This window comes from Onychomys torridus, chromosome 5, assembly GCF_903995425.1.
Source record: "Onychomys torridus chromosome 5, mOncTor1.1, whole genome shotgun sequence".
Classification (NCBI taxonomy): Eukaryota; Metazoa; Chordata; class Mammalia; order Rodentia; family Cricetidae; genus Onychomys; species Onychomys torridus.
Genome location: NC_050447.1, coordinates 12,671,340 through 12,690,360, shown reverse-complemented (window position 1 = coordinate 12,690,360; position 19,021 = coordinate 12,671,340). Strand labels below are relative to the sequence as shown.

General features: G+C 47.2%; 1 protein-coding gene across 1 annotated transcript in view; it reads left to right on the top strand.

The window, feature by feature from the left end:
* Positions 1–2,737: 2,737 nt before the first annotated feature.
* The window catches only part of Mylk3 (myosin light chain kinase 3), a 58,698-nt gene continuing 42,414 nt past the window's right edge, over positions 2,738–19,021 (top strand). The window contains exons 1-3 of the mRNA XM_036189118.1: positions 2,738–3,223; positions 8,982–9,075; positions 10,064–10,469. Coding sequence (XP_036045011.1) covers positions 2,738–3,223; positions 8,982–9,075; positions 10,064–10,469 — 986 coding nt within the window. The remainder of the gene's footprint in view (positions 3,224–8,981; positions 9,076–10,063; positions 10,470–19,021) is intronic.

Genomic DNA, 19,021 nt, shown 5'->3' with positions numbered 1-19,021 from the left:
ACCAACACTCAGGACTGCTCCCAGAAATGAGTGTGGATCCTCCCATGCTGAGGAACAGGTGTCCTGAAGAGGAAGGAGCGTACAGGGGGTGTGGTCAAGTATAGCAAGGACACTATTGAAAGGCCACCTATGGGCTTAAGATAGCATAATGGATTGATGGTGCCTGTGGATGCTAGATTTCCAGGCTGGTTTATGGAAATTGCTGTGTTCAGTAAAGGGCACCTGGGGGGCACTAAAGCCCCCTTCCCTTGATGCCTCTCTGTCTGTGGCAAAACCACCTTCGAAGCCCATGTACCTATGTGCTCTGGGACGTTTGCCTTTCTGGGCTCTGCTCTTTCCCACAGGGACTAGATGAAAGTTGACAGACTGCTCTGTGACACCCTTGGCACCCTGAGGTGCAAATTCACCTCCGTGACCCACTCCAGTGGCCACCTGAATGTGTCCACTTCAAACATCCATGCTTCTGTAAGGATCTGATTAAAGCTAGGAATTATTGAAGATAAAGTGTTTGCAAACCACAGAAACACAGGCCTTATTGTTCTCTGTGACACTCCAGAGCCTGGAAACTTAGATATCGGTCATCTGATGTGTTCATTATCATTTCCGGGAGCCAGAGGGTCGCTGAGCAGAGTCTCCAGAGGGTCACTGAGTAGAGTCTCCAGAGGGTCACTGAGCAGAGTCTCCAGAGGGTCACTGAGCAGAGTCTCCAGAGGGTCGCTGAGCAGGGTCTCCAGGGGTCACTGAGTAGAGTCTCCAGAGGGTCACTGAGCAGTCTCCAGAGGGTCACTGAGCAGAGTCTCCAGAGGGTCGCTGAGCATGGTCTTCAGGGGTCACTGAGTAGAGTCTCCAGAGGGTCACTGAGCAGAGTCTCCAGAGGGTCACTGAGCAGAGTCTCCAGAGGGTCACTGAGTAGAGTCTCCAGAAGGTCACTGAGCAGAGTCTCCAGAGGGTCACTGAGTAGAGTCTCCAGAGGGTCACTGAGCAGAGTCTCCAGAGGGTCACTGAGTAGAGTCTCCAGAAGGTCACTGAGCAGAGTCTCCAGAGGGTCACTGAGTAGAGTCTCCAGAGGGTCACTGAGCAGAGTCTCCAGAGGCCGCTGAGCAGGGTCTCCAGAGGGTCACTGAGTAGAGTCTCCAGAGGGTCACTGAGCAGAGTCTCCAGAGGGTCACTGAACAGGGTCTCCAGAGGCCGCTGAGCAGGGTCTCCAGGGGTCACTGAGCAGGGTCTCCAGGGGTCACTGAGCAGAGTCTCCAGGGGTCACTGAGCAGAGTCTCCAGAGGGTCACTGAGTAGAGTCTCCAGAGGGTTGCTGAGCAGAGTCTCCACAGGGTCACTGAGCAGAGTCTCCAGAGGCTTTTCTAAGGAACACTCCCCGTGGGGTTGTACTTGGTGAGTAGCCTAGATTGTTGTTCCCTCAGATCTATTTTGAGGCACAGCAGGGACCCAGGTGCATGTTTGGTAGGGACAAGACCCTCAGATTTTCCCCACAGGTAGTCCAAATCCACATTTCATGTATAATCCAAGTAGGAAACAACAACAGAGAGGTTGTTTTTGCTTGCAGAAACATTAAAATTTTCATGATGGTAAAAGACAGAACATGACGGACCAGTCTCGCAGTTCACTGTGCCTTTTGTTGTGAATTAAATGCATATGTGCCTGTGGGACACTGTTTCTTCAGCGTCTGGAAGTCTGAAAACCACCTTGCAGAGTCCAGTTGATAGATACACTCTCTTAGGGAATTTTTTTTTTTTTTTTTGCTAATAATAAATCACAAAGAAATTTATTTTAAGATAATTTGTTGGTATACATACAATTTTAACATTTAAAAAGACCAAAGTGAATTTATATGTTATATGAGAACATGCTTTTCTGTATTTTATGTTTATTTTATTTTGGCTTTTTGAGACAGGGTTTCTCTGTGTAGCCCTGGCTTTTCTGGAACTCTCTCTGTAGACCAGGCTGTCCTGGAACTCAGAGATCCACTGGCCTTGCAAGTGCTGGGATTAAAGGCGTGTATCACCACTGTCCAGATATTTTTATTTTTAATTAAATTACAATTATAGCATTTCTCCCTTCCTTTTCCTCCATCCAACCCTTTCTATGCCCCCCACTCAAAGTCATGTCTTTTTTCTTTATTGTTATTATTTGTATACAAACACATGAATTTATAACTACAACCTACTAAGTTTGTTTAGTGTTACTTGTATATGATTTCAGGGCTGACCACTTGGTACTGGATAACCAATCAGGGAGCTCATCCCTGGGGAAGATTAATTCTCCTGCTCTCAGCTCTCCTTAGTTGCCTGTAATTCTTTGTCTAGAGGTGGGGTCCCGTGGATTCCCCCTTCCCAGGGTGCATGCTAAAAGACATTTTTCTCCCAACCTTTAACATCAGCTATATGAACCCCAACCTTCTCTGGGCAGATTCTTAAAATATCTGCCTTCAGCAGCCTCTCAAAGGGGAATGTTAATTGTTACCATGATGTCAAAGAGGTCCCAAGAGAAGGGCCTGGGCCAAACTCAGCCTGTCACTCTCTGGCAGTGGCTGAGTGGGAGACAAAGCAGACACACAGAAAACCTGGTTCTCTCAGCTCTCACAGCCCAGGCAGCAGGGCAGGCTGGTGCCCTGCAGCAAGGCGCTTACCAGGACGATGGTCTTCCAGACTTTACCACCTAAGTGAGGAGCAGGCCTGGGGTGCTTGTTTCCTTGCCTCTGCCCTTACCAAGCCGGAATTGGGATGTCAGGAGTTTCAGAGGAGGATCCCGAGGGTCTGGGCCCCCTGGGTCTGCCAGCGTTGGGCAGAGCTTGCTTAACCACCGTGGACAAAAAACTTAACGCGCTGAGTGAGAAGGTTGACAGACTCTTGCATTTCCAAGAAGACGTCACAGAGAAGCTGCAGTGTTTGTGCCGAGGCATGGACCACCTGGAACAAGGTCTTCATCGGCTCGAGGCCTCCCGGGATTTTGGTCTGGCAAAGCCTGACCGTCCTCCTCCAGCCACTGCTCAGGCTGCATGGCCTGAAGTCCTGGAGCTGGTGGGGGCTGTGCGGCAGGAGGGTGCTCAGCGTGGTGCCAGGCTCGAAGCCCTCTTCAGGATGGTGGTGGCTATGGACAGGGCGATTGCTTTGGTAGGGACCACTTTCCAGCACTCAAAGGTGGGTGATGTCGTCACCCAAGGGAACGTGCCCTGGAGGAAAGGCAGCCTAGCTGACCGTCCTGAGGAGGTTGGTTCTGGATTCCCTGCCCTGGCTGGAGGGGGTTCCGGGACCCTGGTGGGGAGACTGGCCAGGAAATGATTCTTAGAAGATCTGGGGACATTGATCATCATGCATTCTGTGTCCTGTTCATGGGGAAATGAAAGGTGGAAGCTTAGGGAATACAGACGGATTTCCATGCAGTCCACTGACCCCCGCTCTAAGAAAGGATGAGGTAGTGAGTGGTCCAGTCAGAAGTAGGTCCCTGGGCAACTCCTGGGCCACCTAGGTGTGAGGGACAAACTAGCTGTGAGGAAGAGAAGGGTGTTGCACTTAACATCCCTGGGACTTCTCTGTCCCCTTTCTGTCCCTTTATACCTGGAATAAGAGACATGGTCAATTCACCCCACAGACCTTACTCAACAACCCAACCTCTCTGTCGCCTACACTGTGCATTGTCCAAGAGCAGGCAAAGTGTGTAGCTGCCTGTGGGGAAATGAGTGTTGACAGTGACTCACAGGGGACAAGCAGAAGCCTGACCCCCCCCCCCAGGTGAAAGATGGGAGTGGCTGTTCCCTAGGGTTGTATAATCACACCCTCTGGCTATTAGAAGCTTGCCCAATGGTTGTGTGTGTGTGTGTGTGTGTGTGTGTGTGTGTGTGTGTGTGTGTGTAGGGAACACCCTGTTTGAGAACAGCTGAGGACCAGCCACTTAGCAACACCAGATAGCCTGGAGCCACCATTTAAGATTCTATGATTATCACTTGCCCCTGGCAGGGAATGGATTGGGGTCTAATGAGGTCTGTGTTTGAAGAGGATGCCTTCATTCCCAGCCCAGCAGGTCCCCAGCCACCCAGCTGTCCCTCTTCTCCTTGTCTGAAGCTCCTTCCTCCTGGAGCACACCTCTCCTTCAGCTCCCTGATCCCTGCTCTGCATTCCTGGAAATGCTAGCCTGCAGAGAAAATGGGACACATTGCTATAGGAGGTCCTAGGTTTAATCCCCAAACCAAAGTGAGTGTGTGGGGGGGGGTAGGGTATGGAGGGGATCAAGCAAATATAAATCCAACAAAAACTCATGAAAATCGTCTCCTTCAGATTCCACTCCCAGGTCCCCAAGAGACTCAGTTTCCAGGTTCCTGTGAACTATCCAGATAAAGGTTTTGCAACTAAAAGCACATTATGTGGGTAAAGCCTAGCCAGCCTTTTAAAAATGTCATTTAAGTATAGCAGCACTTGCCTACAGGATGATCAGGAGCTCAGGGCCAGCCCGGGCTATATGGAGCCTTGTCTAAAAAAATAAAACAAAAAGTCATTCCAGGGGCTGTGGGTGGAGGTTCATTATGTCTTCAGTAAAGACATTTCTCCAGGGTTGGGGATTTAGCTCAGTGGTAGAGCGCTCGCCTAGCAAGCAAAAGGCCCTGGATTTGATTCTCAGTTAAAAAAAAAAGAAATTTCTCCTTGGTTTTCTGGGTGTGGAGAGTGAATGCTAGCCCCTCCTGGGGGATATTTCTGCTACAAGATAGTAACTATTTACATAACACGTCACATTAGGAACTATACTATACAGTATATAATGTACAGAGGCAAACACTAAGTCTCCAGTATGTCCTGGATGCTCTGGGGTGAATGTTCTTAAAGAGGTTGTTTTGTTTATGATTTTGAGGTTTGGGGCTGGGGATTTAACTCAGTGGTAGAGTGCTTGCCTAGCAAGTGCAAGGCCCTGGGTTCGATCCTCAGCTCAAAAAAAAAAAAAGATTTTTTTTTATGATATAGAAATATTTAAAATGCACATGAGATCCCATCTTCTACCCATCAGAATGGAAAGAGCAGTGGAAGAGATTTAAATGTTGGATAATGTGCTTTTTAGAGGCAGTGGTCTCACATTTATATAAGGCAGAGCACTAAGTTGGAATGAGTGGTGTTGCTCAAAGGGGGCTCTTACCCAGCATGCCCAAGGCCCACATTTCAAACCCAGCACTACAGTAAACAAACAACAAGAAGAATTTAGCTTTGTATCTAAAAGACAAGGGCTACCTGAGACACACAATTGTATTGCTATTAGTGTATCCCCCAAGTAAACAGTTTTGCTACTATTTGAAATTAGTATTCAAGCATCCCTGAATGTCTTAAACTTCTTAAAATTCTTACAGTTTTCTTATTAAATCAGACCCAAACAAAGCAATTGGTGATGTCTTCTAAAGCTAATTCTTCTCTGGAACTCATAAAAATCTGTCTTTTTAATAAGGAAAACCTCCAACATAACCACAAGCAGACAGAATGACATGTCCTAAAGCCTTGACTTCTTTCACTAAAGGATGGATCATGGTTTAAAACCTTTTGCATTTTCAGTGAATGACCTGTTCACAAACTTTCCTCCTCTTTCCTATTTCATTCCCTTCCATTCCTTATTTATTTATAAGAGCCATTTGTGGGTTAATGGGACTAACTGATGCCCGTGTTATCATATATGTAGGCATCGCAGAGTGGGGAAGTCAGGGACTGTCAGTTCATTCTTGCACATGGACCCAATACATCTCTCTCTGGCCTTTGTACTTAATTCGTGTGTCATTGACTGTCTGATGGTTTGGTCCTGTATTCTCATTACATTGCCAATTGCTAACTGGATCATGACATGCTTCTGCTGTCAGGGATGAACTTGGAGTTCAGAGAACTCTGCGAACTGAGGTGGGATCCCAAGCCTTTAATACATTCCCCATGCTAAAATCTAGACTCCAGAGACTTCTGGAGACCCTCCATTTGTTTCTTAAGAGAGTGGAACTAAATTACATCCTAACACTGACTGTTAAATTTGGAAACTATGCCAGAGCTTGGTCAAGGTCCTCCTTGATTACTTTATATTATATTTTGGTGGTAATGCTGGGGATTGAACTTAGGGCCTCACATATGCAAGGTGGGTGTCCTGCCGTTGACCTGTGTCCCCAGCACACCCACCACCTGCTCCAGCTTCTAAAGTGTTCACTGAACTCTGTAATGATGGATTCGATTATCATTAGAAGTCAGTTGCCCTCAGTTTCAGTGGGCCCAACACAGTCACATTGTTTAAGACATCAGCCCTCACGAGCAGGGGGAAACAGGAACCTCCCTATACTGAAGACAAGGAGGCAAAGGACTGTTGGAGCCAACAGGAGCTGCCTCAGGACAGTCTGTACAAGTCAGCTTCTACTGACGAGGAGGTCTGTGGCAAGGCTTCTAGGTTTCCTAAAGAGGAGTGGCAGGATAGATCCTGGGGGGAAGGAAGAGGGGTGCTGTCTGCTGCACTGGTCTGGACCACCTGATGACGTGAGGATCACAACAACAGCTAGAATATGTGCTGGGCTGTGTGCTCCTCATGTATCGTGTTCTTACCATTAAAAGAGCAAAACTGGGCTGTCAAGATGGCTCAGTGGGTAAAGATGACTGCCGGCAAACGTCAAAATGAGTTTAATCCCTAGGACCGCCATGACAGAGAGAGAGAGAGAACTGACTCCTTTAAAGTCATCCTCTGACCTCCACATGTGCACTGTGGCATGTGCACACGTGCACACACCAAAAAGAAGACAGAAAGAGAAAGAAGGAAGGAAAGGAAAGATGGAGTAAAGCTTAATGTCCTTGGTCTTGCAAGATGGTTCAGTGGGTAAAGACGCTTGCTGCAAAGTCCGAAAGCCTGAGTTAAAAACCGGTGGCAGAAGGAGAGGAATGAATTCCTGTAAGGAATCATGTGATCTTCAAGGGTGGGGCTCATGCTTACACACACACACACACACACACACACACACACACACTCATGCACGCGTGCACACACATGCGCACATAACACATACTGAATGAATGAATGAGTAAAGGAATGAATGCAATACTTGATGTTCTGGGACCACAAAGGAGTGAGAAGTGAGTGAAGCAGAGGAAAACTGTTGGAAACTGTTGGGGGATTTGGGAGACGGGAGGACTTTGGGGAACTGCCCTGGAGGATGACCCAAGGACTCAGGCCAGGAATGGAAAAACAAACTCTACCCTAAGTCAGATCAACATTCAAGCTGCTATGGTTCTGGATGAGACTGAATTCTGAAGTCAAACCATGCTTGGGGGACCCCACTTCACCCTTCCCAGTGCAGCAGTGTGGCAGGGACCTGGCCTCTCAGGCCAGACTTGCTGCTTTGTACTCTGCTCTCAGCAGACCCCCACCCACTTCTCTGCTTCTCACTTTCTCTCTGTGAACTGGGGAATCATCCCATTAGTAAATACCATCTGCCTCAAAGAGTGGGCAGGAAGAGTGGGGCACTAATCTGTGAAATGTTTCAAAAGTGTGTCCAGCACACAAGTTACTCAACAGCTACAGCTATTTTGAAACAGAGTGACCAGTCAGTGTCAAGGAGCCACTGTGTAAAGGATGCTGAACGCGGGTCCAGAGAGATGCGGGGCAACTCTCCCTCCTTTAAACCTAAAAGGTCTGCTAGAGACCAGGGCCTGAAAGACATGCTCAGAGCCCTATACTGGTCCTGGTTGCTCTGTGACTATCAGGGAGCTCTCCAGAAAAGGTTCCCAAAACCCTCAGGGGGGTTGAACTTTTTTTTTTTTTTTTTTAAAGATTTAATTATTATGTATACAGGCTGTATGACTGGAGGCCAGAGGAGGGCACCAGATCTCATTACAGATGGTTGTGAGCTACCATGTGGTTGCTGGGAATTGAACTCAGGATCTCTGGAAGAGCAGTCAGTACTCTTAACCTCTGAGCTATCTCTCCAGCCCTGGGTTTTGAACTTTTGACCAATATAGTCCCAAATATGGCTCCTGGTGTTAGGTCACAGAAATAGTTCTGGTTAGCATATTCTTGGTCCCCTGTACACCAGGGGATATGACTCACCAGTAACAGGCCTCTCTCTGGCCCCAGTCACAGAGTTCCTTAATGGGGAGCCCAGAGATAAAAACAGCTGAAGACATATTTTGTCTGCAACATTAAAAAGATTTCAATTGGTTTCCAACACTGAAGATTTAAATCTTCAGATTAAAATTCTAGGGATCCCTTTGAAGGTAGCAGAACTGTCCTATATTTTGAACATTGGTTGATCTGGTGTGGTGGTGCTCAGTACTCAGGGACAGAAGCAGGAGGATTTCTGTGAGTCTGTTCTTTACAGGGAGTTCTAGACCAGTCAAAGCTACATAACGAGACACCATCTCACACACACACAAAAAAAGTTTATAGTTTGTATGTGTAATTTATTGTATACAAATGATGCTTTAATAAATCATTTTTTTTAATTTTATGCGTTAAGAAGTATGATTTAAACAAAAATCTAATTCCAGCTTCTTTTGTACAACAAAGAAGATCTGGCAACTCTAGGCCCAAATGATAAAGCTGAGATGGAAGATGTTCCTCAGCTTCCAGCCTGATGTTAGCCATTGACTGTGGTGGCCGGTCCCCTAATCATGGATTTGACTTTGGAATCCAGTCTCAACCAGAACTATAGCAGCATGAATAGTAGAGCTGAGTTGATGATTTAGGACTGGGTGTTTTCCCCTTTCCTGGCCTAGGAGCCTTGTTCTGCAGTGTGTTTAGAATCTCCTCTCAGGAAGCCCAGCTCCCTAGCTGTTCAGTGAAGCACTGGGAAGGATGTGGGTCCTGGGTTTGAGACTAGGTTCATCCAGCCTTAGTGTCTTTATCTCCACAGTGATAATACTATGCGTTCCCCTAACACTGCTGTGGATCATCTGAAATAAACTAACTACATTGAAGCGTGTGGTAGGTGGTCCACGGATGTCTGAATGATGTGTTTTTGTGTGGTTATCTCAGAACAAGGAACAAGCAGAAGTTACGGGAGTAAAGCCGAGGCATGTGCTGAGTCCCCGAGGTGAGCCAGCTGATCCCCCCAGGAGGCTGTGGGAAGGTGAGCAGCTGTACCTGCTTGTTTTACTGCACACATAAGGGTTCAGAATCAGGGACCAAGTGCATCACCATGGTGTGGTTGTTTTAGTTCTGTTCGGCTTTTTGAGACAGGGTCTCATGTAGCCCAGGCTGGTCTCAAACTCCACATGTAGCTGGGGATGACCTTGAACTTCTGGTCCTCCTGCCTCCATCTCCAGAATGCCGGAATTAAGGGTTTGGCTGGATTGCTCTTATAAAAGTTAATTCTTTTTTTAAAACTCTACATGTCCGGCATGGTGGTGCACACTTTTAATCCTGGCACACAGAAGGCAGAGGTAGGCAGATCTCTGTGAATTTCAGGTCAGCCAGGACTACACAGTGAGACCCTGTCTCAAGAAGACAAAATTCTTTTTTTTTTTTTTTTTTTTTTGAATAATGTTTTTAGGGTTCTAAGGTCAGATTGACAAAACAAGGTATGCTAAGAGAAGTCTGGCTATGTCCTTTGTCCCTAAGGCCTTTATTTGTGATCATTTAAAAAGTTCTTATCTTGCCTGCCAGGTCCAGTCTATGCAAAGCACTTATAATTATATATTTACACATGGACACACTCACAAACATCCTCCCTTCTTCTCTCAGTGTGTATTGATGTTTTGTCTGCATGTGTCTGTGCACCACGTGTGTGCACATTATCTATGGAGACCAGAAGAGGGCATTAAATGCCCTGGAACTGGGGGTACAGACAACTGTGAGCTACCTTGTAGGTGCTGGGGATCAAACCTGGATCTCTGGAAGAGTAGGCAGTGCCCTTAACTGCTGGGCCATCTCTCCAGCCCCATTTTCTCATTTTAAAAATGGATGTACAACACTGCATTGGATGACTGGTCTGTCATCCAGACATACCTTCTGTGGCAGTGTGGATTATATCCAGTTTTGGCTTTTATAGATGTGGCACATGGAACATGTGATCCATATCTCTTAGGGTGCATTTCATCCCTCCTGTTACCTTGCAGAGAGCCAGAAGGAGGACGCACCAGTGGGGAGCGTGGAGAGGCTGCCTCTTATCATCAATACTTCACTGAAGGGAGCTGACTGCACCCAGGCAGGAGCCTCACTGAGGCAGGGAGTTGAAGTTCTTGGCCCAGGCCAAGTACCCCCACCCACAGAAGCAGAATCCAGGCTTCTCGAAACATCCAGTGAGAATACTGGGACTACCCTGGAATTGTCTGTAGCACTGGACAGAATCAGCGAGGTCCTCACCAGCCTCCAGATGTCACACAGTGCGGGACAAGGAACCTCATCCAGCAAGCCTGACTGTTGGCTCTCAGAAGAGGACATGAGACAGAGTTCAGGGCCTAGCTCTCAGCCCTCAGGGCCACAGACTCCAGCCAGTGAAGTTCTCAGTGAAGCACTCCCCAGGTAAGGGATGCTCTTCTGGGTCGGGCGGTGAGTGGAAGTAGCTGCACCCCTTGACATGCAGCATGACCAGTGGGCCAGTGGCACGTACTGGGCGACCGCTGGACATACAGAGCTGCACTAGACTCAAAGGGGAAGATCTTAGGTTTGGGATGCTGGGGTACCGGTATCTTCCTGGCCATGAGAATTACCTGGAGACAGGGAGTGGGGTTTAAAAAGAAATACCCATGCCCAGAGATTCTGATTCCTTTGGTCTGGAGTGATTTTCAGGTATCATTCTTGGATTTTTGTTTTTCATTCTAATGGGGGAATAGGGTTGAGAATGACTTTTAGATAAATAATTACTGCAGCAAGTGAGTTTCACAGAGAAATGACGTGAAATGCCAAGCACTGGCCTGGCCTTCTCTAGCCATCATCTCACTTTATTTCTTCTCCCACGTACTCCCCGCACGTGAAGGCCGCTGTCCTATTATTTCACTGGTGGTGAAATTTGGGCTGAGCGCTACCATCACACAAAGCTACCAAATCTATGTTCTTGAGTGGACACCTGCTCCCTTGGGCCACCATTTAAGTCCTAAACAATATGGTGATGAGAGAAAGGTGGGGCAGACAGGTGGAGTCATTCTGGGGTCTTTGGGGAGGTTTATGTTAGATGTTCTGGAGAGGCAGTGATGCCTGGGAGCCATGCTCAGTAGAAACTGTAGAAGAGAGAACTGGCTGGCTGTATCCCATCTGTATTGAGCGTCGTGGTGTAGCCCTGCTGTATCCGCACAGTCTCTGAGGGCCCTGGCTTTCTAGGCTTTTCTTCAGAGTTACTTGATGCCGGCCACACCTGCCCCAACTCCCTTAACCTATCACAGAGACCACAAGACCTGGCGCTGGGAGATTATCTAGCCTTTTTTTGCTGTGGTGATGGGTTCTGGAAAGGAAATGGGACCCCACCCATTTGTCCCCCTCTGTCCCAGGGGCCTTGACAGGCTGGAAGGAGGGATTCCCAGTAGATGTGCCTGGATCTGTTATGCCCAGATTGCGGGGACCCCCAGAAGACCACCACAGAGACCCGAATCCCATATGTAAAAGCAAAAAGCCTTTATTTTCAAGCTCGGAGCTTGGACTCTCTGATATAGTGGTGAGAGCAGAGAGCTCTGAGCTCAGGTGGGGCAGAGTTTTTATCATGGCAGAGGTTGGGGTGAGGGGATTTCCAGGGTCCAGGACCCTGATTAGCTGACAATTGTCTGGGGGTATTTGTAAAACAAAAACAGGTGTTTGCTAGACTCAAGGACATCTGAATGCCTTATCTAAGGGTTGGAATGTTTGGGATGTCAGGTACTTCCCCTTAGATGTAGGGTCTTCCTAGGTTTGGGTGTTTGTAAACCTGTCACAGAAGCTGTGTCTGGGCCTCTAAGCCTGTCATGGCAGCTGTGTGGTCAAGCTGTTTTGGGACCCCCATAGATCCAGGCCAAAGCTCTGAATGTAGCAACGGCAAGTAGGCATGAACTTCCTGTAAGGTGTTAGGGATCCCCAAAAACCTCTCAATGAGGAGTGCTTTCCACCCCAGTCATAGCCCTGTGCTGAATTTCAGACACACCAGACCAGACTAGAAGCAGGTCTCTGGAAGTGGGGAGGTCACTACCTGCCTTCCTCACCTAGAATGTGTTTTTTTGAGGAAAGTAGATTGAAAATTGTTAGTTCTGACCAGAAGGGGCTGCTTGTATGGGTATCCTGAGACCATTCCTGAACTTGGAAGCATGGAGTTTGTCGTTAACTGGCAATGTCTGTGGTAGGCGGGCTATGCGGTAGGTAAGGAAGCTTTGGACACCAAACATGACATAGAGCTGAATGACACTGGGGTCACCTCCTACCCACTGGAAGAGAAGGCAGAAGTGGCCAATGGCCTTTTCCATTGACCACCTGGATACTCCCTAGCAATTGGCTTGTCAAGTTTTGTGGAGCCTTTGGTCTGAGGTAGGCTCACATGACTCAGCTTGGATGCCACCTTTCATCCCCTGTGGTCACTGATGCCTATCTAGTTTCCAAGCACTCCTGCCAGTGCTTACCTGTAGACAGGCTGCCAGGTCTCTCAACTGCCACTTGGGGCAGCTTCCACTCTCCAAAGTCTAAACCTCAGAAAGCAGCCTAGGCTTTCAGCCGCTGGAGGAGGAAGGTCTTGTTATTTTCTTCGTTGTTGTTACTATGATAAATGACATGTAACATAGAATTTACCGTCTATCTAGTCTGTTGAAAGGATGATACACGGCGCTGGTGGCGGTGCTGGATGCTGCGTGGAAGGGCAGGAGCATAACAGAACCCAGTGTTAGTGTTCAGAGCTTTATTAGGAGGGAAGGGGTGGGGGGAGGAGAGCCAGGCTGGAGAGAAAGAAAGATACTGGGGGCAGGAAGCAGAGCAGAGAGAGCACGAGGTCTGCGTCCATCTTTTTTAAGGCACGTAGCTAGGCGTCAGTACACACTGATGACGTAAGACGCAAGACCCTTTTGCTTAACTCTTGAAACTGCGCATGTGCAGTTACGAGCTCTCGCTCTCTCTCTCTCCTCTCTCTCTCTCTCTCTCCTCTTCTCGTTCTCTCTCTCTCTCTCTCTGTGTGTGTGTGTGTTTAGCTGGGGATGGAACTAAGGGCATTGTGTATGCTAGATGAAGGTTCTACCATTTCACCCCTGTTCCATCCTAACCAATTTTTATTTCTTCTTAAAATCTAAAAGAGGGTTGGGGATTTAGCTCAGTGGTAGAGCACTTGCCTAGCAAGCGCTAAGGCCCTGGGTTCCGATCCTCCAGCTTAAAAAAAAAAAAAAAAAAATCTAAAAGAGCCATATTTGTGTTTATTTTTGTAAACATTTTTTAAACAAAGATGTATTTCTTTATCTATTTGTTTATGTGTATACATGTCTATGAGAGCATGCACACTTGTATTGCAGGTATATGTGCCCATGTGCATGATGTCAGAAGAAGCATCAAGCATCTTCCTCTACTTCTTTCTGTCTATTTTTTTTTTTTTTTTTTTTTTTTTGTGGCAGATTCTGTCCTTGAGTTCTTGGGAGTATTTTTTGTCATTGTTGTTTGTTTTTGTTGTTGTTTTATTCTTGCTAGTCTGGAAGCCCCAGGCATCCTTTCTCTTCCCCTGTCACAGCTGCAGTTATAGAGTCGTGAGATGCCCAGATTGGTACATGGGTGCTGTAAGATTTGAACTCCAGTCTTTGATTGGCAGCCATTTCTCCAACTCCAACATTTTCAGAGCTTCAAAGTTGGAAGCTAATTTTCCACAAGAGGATAAATGAAGAACTAAAATATTGTTAATCTTCACTTAACTAATGATTTATATCATGTACACTACAAACTCAAATTTTTTATCTTCCATAGCACATTAAAGATTATTAGTGAAGGGGAAACAATGTAACTATATTTTAATTAAATAAAAATAAGGCAATCATGCCTAATGTTGCACAAATGATGCCTAGAAAAATAATTTAGTATCTTATTATCACAAATACTATAATATGAATGTCATTGAAGCAATTTTGTCATTTGTATTTGTAAATCTCTAAGTATTTGTTTTATTTTTTACTAGCACTTTTAAAATCTTAACAAATCCTTTCATCAGTTGGCTTAAAAAAAGAGAAAATTATTAGGAACACTGGACTACCATGATGGAGAGATATTCTGTAGAGTACACAGTTCTGACAAGGCAGTGATTGAAGCCAGGAACTTGCACATGCTAAATGTCTTAGTTTAGGGAAAAAGCTTTATTTGACTTATAGGTTATAGTCTATCGTCAAGGGAAGCCAAGGCAGGGACCTGGAGGCCATGGAGGAGTGCTGCTTAGTGGTTTGCTTCTCATGGCTTGCTCAGCTATCTTTCCTTTTTTTATTAACTTATTTATTCTTTGCTCATATATTATATCCTGATTGCAGTTTCCGCTCCCTCCTCTCTTCCCAGTTCATCTCCCCACCACCCCTCTTCCCCAGATCCACTTCTCCTCCGTTTCCCTTCAGAAAAGAGCAGGCTTCCCAGGGATAGCCACCAAACATGGCATAACCAGATGCAATAAGACGAGGCATAAACCCTCCTATCAAGGCTGGAGGAAAAGGGTCCCAAGAGCAGACAAAAGAGTCAGAGACAGCCCCTGCTCTCACAGTTAGGACCCACAAGAACACCAAGCTACACAACCATAAAGTATATGCACAGGTCCTAGGTCAGACCATACAAGCTCCCTGATCATCCCTCAGTCTCTCTGAGCCCCTGTTTAATTGATTCAATGGTCTCTATTAATACTTGTGGCGTCCTTGACCTCTCTGGATCCTACAATCCTCTTCCCTGTCATCTGCAGGATTCCCTGAGCTCTGTCTAATGTATGGACTGTGGGCCTCTGCGGCTCAGCTACCTTTTTCTTATATAGCCCGGGCCCATCTTTCTAGAGAGAGTGCTGCCTATAATAGGCTAGGCCCTCGTACATCAATTAGCAATTCAGAAAATGCTTCATTGATATGGCCATAGGCCAGTTTGATCTGGACAATCCTTCAGTTGGGGGTTTCCTATTTCCTGGTGACTCAAAGTTTGTGCCAAGTTGACAGCTGAAGCTAACTATGACACTAAGCAATGCTTTGCTGCTGAGTTTCATCCCTGAAATTCCTTGTTTGGAAACTCAGGGCCATATTTCTCTCTGCCCAGGATCTCTAGCCATGTGCAAGAGATGGATACCGCCGGGAGCTGCTTGAGACACAAAGGGGCATTCGCATGGCCTCTGCAGATGCAGCAGCAGTTACCCAGCCTGTTGAGCAGGCCCCACATCCCAAAGGCCCCGGAACTGAGCTGGAAGAGCAGATCCCTAAGGGAGACAGACCATCTCTACCCCTGCCAAAGAGGGGTAGCAACAATGGAGGCGTGAGCACAGAGAAGGAGGTGGGGCCTGGGGCTGAGCCTCTCACAGGACCAAGCTTGGCCACAAGGGACTGTGGAGATGAGGCTGTTGGGACCACAGATCTGCAGCAAGACACAGACCCAGGAGCAGGGAAGCCTGAGCCTGGAAGGATCCTGCAGCCAAGGGCTCAGGGGTAACAGAAGCTGGAAGGAGGATGTCTGCTCCTGCAGAGGCTGCCACCATGGTTCTCGGTAAGTAGGGCCGTGGCTCAGCTCCAAATGGCCTTGAGGTGAGCGGCTGGGAGCCTTCCTCACCTTCCATAGATTATGTGGTTCTGAGGAAGCCTAAGGTTCTGGAGAGTTAAATCCTTGTGCTAGAGTCCAAGATACAGAAATGTGAAGGATTAGACTCGGGTCTTGAAATGGCTTTGATGGTTGGGAAGTGGGAACCTCTGGGTGCCAACCTGGTAGATTTCTCAAAGCGACTTCCCCGCCTGAGGGTTCCACCACTGGCACCATTTTAAATGAGGGCAGACAAGAATGCAAAAAACACAGGGCTAGGGATGAAGCTCAGTTGCTGGGGTGTTTGCCTAGTATGCATACAGCTGAAGCCCTGGGTTTGATTCCCAATGTTGCATAAAACCCGAATGTGGAATGGCACATCTCCAATCCAAGCACGTGGGAGATAAGTTCAAGGTTGTCCATAGCTACATAATGAGTTTGAGGTCAGCCTAGATTCCATAGGATGCTCTCCCCTCAGAGAGGGGGTGGAGAAGAAAAGAAAAATAGAGAAAAGACACTGACTGATATGTGTAAGAGACAGTGAGCCATTTCCACTGCCATTTGCAATGGAGTGGAAGTCGTCAGATTTTGACCTACTTGTCATTCCTGAGGGGTGTTAGGTGTCTCTGTGTTCTTCTACCACGAAGACCTCCAGCTCCAACAATTCAGGAGTCTGCACTTAGGGAGCACTCAGGATGCTTCAGGACAAGCGAGAACAGATGATAACCCTGCCTCGGCATCTTCCAGCCATTTGTGCAAAAACTGCATTGTAGTGTTGTGACTGTTGCATGTTTCCATTAAAAAAAAATAATTTCACGTGACAGTTCTAGGTGTCATTATATTACCTAATTAAACATTCATATTACCCCATTAAAATGAATACCGAGGGCCAGTTCAGCGGGTAAAGGCATTTGCTGCCAAGCCTGAGTTCAGTTCCTGGGACCCGTGTAGTGAAAGCTGAACCAACTCCCAAAAATTATCCATGGCATGTACACACACACACACACACACACACACACGGTAATAAAATTAAAAAGAAAAAAACAAACAACAGGGGGCTGGAGAGATGGCTCAGAGGTTAAGAGCACTGACTGCTCTTCCAAAGGTCCTGAGTTCAATTCCCAGCAACCACATGGTGGCTCACAACCATCCTTAATGAGATCTGGTGCCCTCTTCTGGCCTGCAGGGACACATGCAGGCAGAACACTGTATACATAACAAATAAATCTTTAAAAAACAAACAAACAAACCAACAAAAAACAATCCTAAATGTCTTTCCCTACTATCTTCCCAAGTGCTAGCTGCCCTTAGCTTCCCTTCTAGATCCATTATCCCTCCTCAGCAACCCATGCCCTAAGAGATGCTCACATGGGCTCTACCACAGGCTCTTGTCTTGGGATCTAGTTGACACAGCTATCGGGGCCAAGGCTGAGCAGTGAGGATGGTGTGCTTGTTTTTCCAGCTGTCTCCCTCTCACACTGCCCTGACTATTTCCCATAGCCCTGTTGCCTTTGAACACAGCCGCCTCATGAAAATCTGCTCACTGATGTAGCATGCTCAGCTTCCTCTCCTGCCAAATGTGTGGCTCCAATGGGGTGGCTCTAGAGACAGGGCTCTGACATGGGGGGCTGTAAGAAGGGCAGTGAGCTCACCACCTGGTAATCCAAAGTGACGTTTAGTGGGTTTAGGAGGGGAGGGTACTTGTAGGAGACTCATGGGTTTTCTGTTGTCTCACTACAGATGACAGTGCAGCACCTCCAGCCCCTTTTGAACATCGGGTAGTGAGTGTCAAGGATACCTCGATCTCAGCAGGCTACACAGTGTCCCAGCATGAAGTCTTGGGAGGGTAAGTGAGTGCATCATCCATCTGGGTGAAGAGCAGGGATTGGAGCATGGAGGCTGACCTGCATAGAGAATGAACAGAGGTCTCCCTGGGATGCAGGTGGCTGTGCATATGAGGGAGGAGAGGTGTAGGAGACTCTCGAAGTAGGACAAAGGAAACATTCCTGAGGTAGCAGGAGTGCCAGGTATGGGTGTGGTAAGTAGGCTGGTATGATGTGGGATGGATATTCCCATATCCAGAATAGCACATGGTAAAGTCAGGAGGTTTTCCCCTAAGTTATAGAGACGATCACATGATTGTGAGTGATTTTCTAGACTTCGGGTTAGTCCAGGGGTGAGTGATGACTAAGACAATAGCCTGAGGCGTAGGACAGTCTACATGGTGTGTATGTAAAGAGGAAACGTGGCCCTCATGAGTTTGGTAAGCTTTCCATGTTCTCCACATCCTGTGTCCCCGTGTCTCTGTAGGGGCCGGTTTGGCCAAGTGCACAGGTGTACAGAGAGGTCCACAGGCCTTGCACTGGCAGCCAAGATCATCAAAGTGAAGAACGTCAAAGACCGGGTAAGACATCTGCCCCAGGCCAGCCAGATCCTTTAGCCAAGATCCAGAAGTTTCAATTTCCTCCCTAGCACCCTGCTCCAGCCCCCTCCATTCCAGCAGGAACCTTGATGTATTCCCTCCCTTGACTTTCACACACCACTCACTCAGTCACCCACATTCCTTACTCTAGACCTCATTTATGTGGATGGCCTGGCATGGCTCTGCCAACATGCTTGCAGGATCTAGGGCACCAAAGGGCTTTTCCTTCTTGGGCCTCCTGTCTGTGAAATGAGTGGGCAAGGTTGAAGCAGAGTCCCTTCTGTTATAAGAACACAGTTTGGGTGATGAGTTAAGGAGAACTGGTATGACAGCAGGAGTTGGAAGAAGCATAAGATGTGTGTGAATGTGTGTATGTGTGTGAGAGTATATGTGTATATGTATATGTAACTGTGAGAATATGTGTAAGGGTATATATGTGTGAATGTGTGTATGTGTGCAAGAGTATATATGTATATGTAACTGTGAGAATATGTGTGTGTGAGTGTATGTGTGTAAATATATGTGAATGAGTGTGTGAATATGAGTGCGTGTGTGTGTGTGTGTGTGTGTGTGTGTGTGTGTGTGTGTGTGACGCCCACATGCACACATCTTGGAAGATGTGTGTGTGTGTGTGACGCCCACATGCACACATCTTGGAAGATACAAGTGGCTTCTCTTCCTGATCTATTTTCTTGGAAAACCATTTTTCCTCTGGCCCCAAAAGGAGGACGTGAAGAATGAGATCAACATCATGAACCAGCTCAGCCATGTGAACTTGATACAACTTTACGACGCTTTTGAGAGCAAGAACAGCTTTACCCTGATCATGGAGTAGTGAGTATCTCAGAAGTGAGGTGCTAGCTTCTAACCAGGGCCTCATGGCAGGGACTGAGAACCTTCAGTCTACACAAAGCTCCACATCTCTTCTCCTCACAGGCATGCCCAAGTCATGCCATGCTCCCTGGCTTAGTGCTTAGAACCT